General features: G+C 48.2%; 1 protein-coding gene across 1 annotated transcript; it reads right to left on the bottom strand.

The window, feature by feature from the left end:
• Nucleotides 1-1,228: 1,228 nt before the first annotated feature.
• BAMBI (BMP and activin membrane bound inhibitor) lies at nucleotides 1,229-5,001 on the bottom strand (the record flags this gene model as incomplete). The annotated part of the gene is made up of 3 exons (XM_079538308.1): nucleotides 1,229-1,644; nucleotides 2,035-2,322; nucleotides 4,926-5,001. The coding sequence occupies 3 exons, from the start codon at nucleotides 4,999-5,001 to the stop codon at nucleotides 1,229-1,231; spliced, it is 780 nt and encodes a 259-aa protein (XP_079394434.1).
• Nucleotides 5,002-7,753: the final 2,752 nt, after the last annotated feature.

The following is a 7,753-nucleotide window of genomic DNA, read 5'->3' as shown; positions in this document are numbered from 1 at the left end:
TCAAATAGTTATAAGCTCCTTGGATAATCCGGAAGTTGCTTTTGACTATAGCAACTAGACACTGAATAAAAGAAATAACTGAAAGAAACCAACATGTTGAAGGAAAAAGAAACATTGAAGTGTATAAACATAGACTGGGACAAAAAGCAACCTATACAAAAGCAGCAAAAAGAGACAGAGATTAAAGTGAGCTCATTGTTGATTCTCCAGTTAATCAGTCCCACACAGAAGTAGCAGCATGTGACACTCAGACTATAAAAGAGCATGGCAGATGTTGTGTTCCATAGTGCTCAGAGGTTAGCAGCAGGAAAAATATATATTATATATATAAACACACACACACTCCCACAACAGAGAAGGTCATGAGGCTTTCCCTGAGTTCCTTCCCACTCCCTCCCCATCCCCAAATAAAATCCGAAAGTAGAAAGTACAAAAGAAAAGAGTTCCATACAAAAGAAAAATAAGAGAAAACAAGTATTGTGAGGCAAGTAAGGAAAATGAACTATAAGAATCAGGAGAAATTTTTTGGTAAGTTTTGCCTGCAGAGAAGATGAAAAAGTTATCACATAGTTCAAAAGAACTCACATAGCCACAAGGAAAAAAAAAAAACTAAAATAGTCAAGAATGGAGGATGCAAGTTCATTGTCCCTGAAGTACTAAATAGTGAAGCTGTCACTCTCATTCACAAGTAATTACCTAGTTCTCCACAGCAAAGAGGAAAACAGGCTATGTCTGCAGTAACTATTCTGCACAGCATTACCACATTTACCACTCTGATTTATTCCCACCCAGAAAAAAAAGGAAAAGACGATTGTTTTCTAAAACAAAAAGTCACAAACAAGTTTCAGACAAAATATATATATTTAAAAAAAATCTTTACAATAAGTCAGGAAACATAGGAGCTTGCATAGAGTTTATTATAATAACTCAGTTCTCAGCTCCCTACAGTTCAGATAACCCTGGTGACAGTGTTTACAACTTCTAATTTTTGCTTTCATAACTTTAAAGCAAACAATACATTTGAGTGTATTTTATTCTGTGCAAATAAGATAACTTTTGGAATCCTTCAGAAGAAATATCCAAGATTCTGTTTGTAGAGGTCTTTTGTTTCTCAAAGATGATTTATGAGAGTTTTTCTTTTAAGATAAAGTGCTCCTGTCCAGCAGAACCCAAAGGCCTTCAAGAGTTCAGAGAGTAAGTTTAGCTCAGATTAAAAAAAAATAATTGGTCATACAAATTCCAGCTTCCCATGTCCACTGTACATTCCCCAGTGGACTAGCGATAGGATCTTATCATTGCTGAGGTCCGAATGTCTCATTTTATCACAGGTCATGCAGCAGTTCTCGTGACCAGTTACAGGCACCATGCATTCCAGGTCCAATTTTGCTACCTGTCCTTTCTTCGAATGATGTCCATGAAAACTATAGTGCAAACGGGAGAGCATTTGCTGTCGTTGATCTTGCAGTCTCTTATTTTCACTCCTGAGCATCCGCAAGGCCAGCATGATAAGAAGCACCAAAATTAGCCCACCAGCTATAGGAACAGCTATTACAGCTGCCCTGAACCATAATTCTTTCGAAGAGGTCAGTTCCTGTACCTTGGTGATAAGATTCTTGCTGTCATGTTGATATCTGCTCCCTTGTCCTGCAGAGGGAGAAAGATGTGAGGTTTATTTCAGCATCAACAATCAGCTTACATATCAGCAACTCCCTGAAAGTCTGCACTGACAAGTCTAAGGAGTCTACACACTGCGCCGTACTGAGAGAGAAGTTTCCAAGGGTGTTCATGACATGGAATTTCTTGCCCTGACAGCTGATTTAAGGAGGAATGCCACAGATAAGCAAGACAGACCTCTAACATTAACACAGACATAAAAGCTACTCAGCTGATATGCTCCCCTGCACCCAGCCACCCGCTTCTCCCTCTGCTGTCTCTATTTACATTAATAACAAAACTAACTGCAGACCTTCAAGATCTGACCGCCACTAGCCTGAAGGCTACAAGAGCGATTTCAAAGAAGCTTCCTCACCCTACCTGAAGTCTCACCCTTGGAAGGAGACAAAACATCATGTAGTCCTCTGTAATTGCACATATCTTCATGACAGCATTCCAATGTGGACACGGTGGTGCCAGAGTGGTTTTGTGCCTGTTTAGCTTGGCAGATATCAGCTGTGCTTGCAATAGAGTCCAAGCAGCCATGAGTAAGTGGGGAATGTGTATTCTGAGGATCAAGCAGTCTGGAGAAGCAGGCGCTAAGCTCGGATTTGCACATATAGCCAGTCGCAACGCAGTGTGCAGCATCACAGTAGCATCTGATTTCACCTAGAAAATAAAGTTGTGCAAGATACAGTTAAGAATGTGGATCCTTAGAGACCCTTTGCTAAACACTCTTCTTATCAGCTGTAAGCAGTACATGCGAGTCAAACTTGGTACCACTTTCAGGGTACACCCCTAGACTGTAAATCCAAGAGAGCGGGGGGTTGTTTCCCTTCCGTGGCTTTGCAGTGCCTGTCTCCTTGTAACTTTAATCCCAGCAAATGCCTTGAGGCACTTGTTTTAATTAGTAGTACTGTGGCCCTTTGAATTAAAGCAAGAACATTTCACTAAAACAGGGGTGGGGAATGGGGGAGAGGGAGAGGGGCAGGAAGGTCAAAGTGGCGCTTTTTTTCTCCCCCCAAGTAAAAAAACTAACAAGACTATTTTATAGCTACTTCCACTCCTCATCAGCAGTTGTATTACACTGCATTTAAAAAGAAATCCCAGTTCTAAAAGCAATACACACCTACAGTCCTACAAAAAAGTCACATCTATGTTATATTAAATCATTACTACAGGAGTAGCATTCTACTTTTATGAACTGAACACTTCTCCTCACTGGGCATAAACATACAAAAACTCTACATTAAATGTCTGTGTGACAACAACAAAAAAAAAAAACGAAACTGTTGAATTGTTTATTACCTCTCAGTACTGTGCCAGAATTTAAAAGGTTTAACTAACACCTTATAAAGCTATTAGCTAGAACCATTACCATCTAAAATCTCCCAGTCAGGAAGTTTTTTTATTGTGTGAAACTGGGCAACTATTGGTAATTTCTACAGAAAGAGAAATTCTTTCTCAAGTAACCATTCATGCAAAAAGGTTTCTTTTTGTCCATCAAAATAGACATAGTACAGCTTACAGTGAATTCCTGCAAACCAATCAGTGTCTTCCAACCCAAATGTGAAGTTACGAGGCTTGAAAGTGCTCCCCCAGATTTTGCATGGAATCTAACATGCGGTGAGAAGGGGAAACACTCAGACTGAAAATCCTCTACCAGCTCTATGAAAAAAAAAAAAATCAGGAAGCCTCAAAAACTTCTGAAGGAAGCAATAAAGATGTTCCCTCCTTAAAGCTCTTCATGTTGTGCTCTCCAAAACACGCTGGCACGAGTTACACTCGCCCTGATGCAGTGAACACTCGCTCTTTCTAGGCAAGCTGCAGCCCTGACACACTCACTGTGCCACCAGCCCAGAGTTTAGGAGCAAGTCATGTTTCTGAAGTTATCCTCAGAAGAGATGAGCTACTAATGCACCTGGTCTATCTGCCATCAGAGCAGCACCAAAGCCCTGAAAGCCAAATGAATTGTCAGACCTTCCTTCTGCAGCTTGCCCTCCCAGAAATCGCTCCATAAGCCTCCTGCTGCCACCCTTCCTTGCTTTCTTCCCCCCTCCCGCAAGCCCAGAAGTTGTTCTGACGGATGTGAACAACACTCAACCAGGTTAGCAGCCCTCTGCCCACCTCCGTGCTCCCCCAGAATACCACCGCCGGCTCCAGGCTCTGCAGTTCCCGCTGCTGTGCAATAACTGCCTAATAGAAGCCAAATGATGGAGTGTCTCACTGTCTCCAATCTGCGTCGATTCCCTTGGGCTCTCAGCGCGAGTAACCTAATTTCTCTTGAATTCACACACATTCCCTTCCAGCATGCTATGGAGCAGCCCCTTTGTGTTTGCGGTTGGCAACAATCATTTTCTAGGCATTTTAAGTAATTTTTTCAGAGAGCGTGTGGAGGGAGAGAAAAAGTAATTTTTGTCAGTTTCTCTCTATGAGGAAGTTAAAAATAAGCAGAGATCGGGAACACCAGCAGCAGCAGCAGCACTGCTATCCGAGGGCCAGAAGCAATACACGCACCGCTGAACCGCCCGCAGCCCTGCTCCACGCTCAGCGCTATACAGACCCGAGACGATCCTGTAAACAAACCTGACGGGCTATCATCGGGATACTGCAACTGCTTTTTAATTAAAGCCACGTTTCTGGTCGAACAGAACGGACTCTGTATTGCTGCGTTAAAACTGTATTTCTGTCAATTCATAAAGTTTCTTCCTGTGCTACGCAAAAGGCCAGAAAGGGTATTCGGTGTTTTGAAACGGCGAACAATGCCCTTCTGTTCCCTCCTCTTTCTTGTTACTGTATGTAGCTATTAAAGAAAAATGTCTGCTTTTAGTCAAGATGGCTACAGGAGAGACTGCGGGCTTCTCTCGGAGCGTTTGAAGTCGGCAGCAGCCAGCAGCCTGTGATCCCCTAATTATATCATTATCAGGCACATAGTTTCAGTATCTGCGACTTCACATCACTCAGTCCCTCCCTGCTCTGCCCGCTTTGATGGGGCCGGGAGGCTCCCTCCGCACTGCCAGGGCTGTTATTTAGCCTTAATTACAGCCTGCCTTCCAAAATAACGAAGTACCGCGGCGCAGCAGCTCACCCTGCCCCAACCCCCGGCTGCGGCGGTTCCGGACGGCCGCCTCCGCGTCGCCCCGGGCCGGGCTCCCGGCGACGCCGACGAAGGTCCGGCCGCCCGCCCCGAGGGCAGCGCGGAGCCGCACCCCGGGCGTCCCTCGGTCCCGCCGGGCTCCCCGCAGCCTCCCCCGGCGCTCTGCCGCCCTCACCTCTGGTGAGCAGGACGGCCATGGCGCACAGCTCCAGTTGCAGCCAGATGAAGATGTAGCTGGAATGGCGATCCATTTACCCGCCCGCCACAGCCCGCCCCGCTGGCACGGCCGAGCCGCCCGCCACCGCCTCCACCGAGGAGCCGCTCGCCCGCGGGCGCAGCCGTCGCGCGGCCACCGCTGCGGCCCCGGCCCCGGCTGCGGCGGCGGTGCGGCGGGGACTGCGCGGCCCAGCGGGCGCTGCTCGCTGACACGGCGGCGGCGCCTCCCGCCCCGTAAATACCGGCGGCGCCGGGCCGGGACGGCACGCCCCCCGCGCCGCCCCATTGGCCGCGCCGCGGCGCCGCCGGGAGGCGGGCGGGGAACGCCGCGGGCACGGCCGCCTCCGCCGACCCCGGGCCCGAGTCCGCCCGCGGCGCCCCCGGGTGGCGGCAGTGCGGGGCAGTGCGGGGCAGTGCGGGGCAGTGCCGGGCAGTGCCGTGCCGTTCGCCCCGTTCGCCCCGCGGAGCTTGGGGCTCGGCAGAGAGAGGAGAGGGGGTACCGATCGTTCCCGTTCCGGATGCGATGGGGCATAACGCATGCCGAGCTTCATAAGCAAATGTAATATCTCTGCCCGCGTTTTGGTGGAGACTTGTTTAATGAATAAACAACGACGCGAAACCCTTTCTTCATGATGAAAGGCGCAGCTGAAATGAAAGCAGGTTGCACGCCCCATGCTGATGGCAGTGCTATGGGGCCTGCAGCAGGTAATGACTGCTGCCCTTCCTGCTGCTCTGCGCCGGTGCTCATGGGTGGGATGCCAAAGTCATGCAACACCGTGGTGCCAGAAGTGCCATTACAGCCTTTTTTCCATGATTGTATAAGAAACACACTTGTACTCCTGCCCAACTCCTGTGGGCCGGGATGCTCTGTGTGGCTCAGGGGACTTTGAGGCCACTGTCACTCCAGGATGGAGCAGATGTCTGCTCCGCACCAGTGCAGCCCCCTGTCCCTCTGACATTGGCTTTGGAAAAGCAGCGACAGGAAGGGGAAGCAGGAGGTGATGGTACCACCAACTCAGGGCTCCCCTCATACAGAGCTGAGGCTCCTTCATGTCCCAAACACAGCATGTCCCATCATTAACGTCTCATTGCTAATTTGCTTTTCTATGTTCTCATCTCGTTACTTTTTAAAAGCCTTGATTTCTGCAGTATCTGCACACTCACTGTTTCCCATTTATGGTCAAAGCCATCGGGCAGCATGTATATAACCAATCAATAGCAAAAATTACAGCCTTCATATGAAATGTTCCACACATCTTCCAAGATGTTCTCTATCCAAGATGCAATGCCCTGTGACAAAGGCATTCCTCCCCTGAAAGAGAAAGGAGGAAACGTGCAGTCTGAGGTTGAGATAACTCGGGTTTACTTTGGCAGGGAGGAACAGGCTGGATCTCAGCTAATGAGTGCTGATGCCATCACAAACTATAATGGTTTTACTGCGAGTCTTGCCGTTTGCATATGTATAAGATAGACACACGTGTGCTGCACCGCAGCCTTTGCGCTCATGTTATACATAGCTGCGCTCCACCACAAAGTAATTTTCTAATTCTTGTTTCTGTTTAGAAATTACAAAAACACCGGGATCAGCCAAGCGGTATCTCCCGCTCTGCACTGCTGTCAGACACTCATTTGCAAACATACAAAAATATCATTCATTATAATTTATAATCATTACAGCAACATGTGCGAGTCTGCAGTTATCGTTTCTCCTCTCCCTCCCGCTGGTGACAAGTGCATTTAGCAGATCCCATTTGTTACATGCGATACCGACAGACTGGAAATGGCTTTTATTCGTGGAGCCACATTACTGCACTAAGTAACATGAGAGACTCCTGAATGTCATAAACATCCTGTCCAGGGAGCACGGGCAGACTGGCCAGGAGGCAATGTGCTTGAAATCAGTTTTCAGCAGCAAATTTCATTGACAGCTGTCAAGTCAGAATTGTGAGCTACAATTTACTGTGAAAAATGGGTAAATGGTGTGTGCTGCAGGCAGAGCTGGGGCACCACGGGGACAGGGAAGGGATCGCTCCCCAGCCTTGTACCTCCCTAACTTACGTCCCTTGGAGGATGTATGGGTGAAGCCGTGCTGCCAAGGTCTGTCTGATCTGCTGTGCGAGAATCACCTGGGGTCCCCTGTCAGGCCACAGCACAAACAAAATCATTCCACTTTTGCAATTCTAATTTGCTTTTGTTTCAGAGGTGAGAGCTTAACAGGGCCAGACTGGCTTTCAAGAAAGGGACTGGAGACAGATCCAGCACGTTCTGCAACCAGAAGGAATGTGGGTTAATAACTGCAGTGAGGAGAGTGTCAGGAGCCCGAGGCCACAGCTCCAGCAGCTGTGGGACAGCAGCGCCAAGGCTCCATTTTGTAGGGACCATGTGGCCCCATGGGTGCAGGGCTTCCACACAGCTCCCCAGGCACAGTGAAGCCCTGTGAGACCAGCACAGAGGGCCTGGCCTGGCTGCAGAACTGGCCCTTGGGCACCTCAGAGAAAGGCACAGCCTTGGGAAGTGTCTCAGGAGCATGTTCCCTTCTGTATCTGCTCAAAACCGAAACAGTCACAAACTTTTGTTTCCAGGAAGATAAATTTCCCAATCAAAAGAAGTGATCCATCCAAAGAAGCTTTGCAGGCCATTCAATTGCTGTCTTGTTCCTTAAACTTCATCTCACAGGCCAACAGCTGCCAGGTTTCTGTCAGGAGGTCTTCTGAAGGACACTCCTTAGAGACAGCTTTGAACAGTAAGCACCCACTGTCCCAAACCGGTCCAAACCCAGAGCAGGCT

Source organism: Tetrao urogallus (assembly GCF_951394365.1).
Source record: "Tetrao urogallus genome assembly, chromosome: 7".
Taxonomy (NCBI): domain Eukaryota; kingdom Metazoa; phylum Chordata; class Aves; order Galliformes; family Phasianidae; genus Tetrao; species Tetrao urogallus.
Note: the sequence above shows the minus strand (reverse complement) of the source record. Positions and strands in the feature narration are given on the sequence as shown.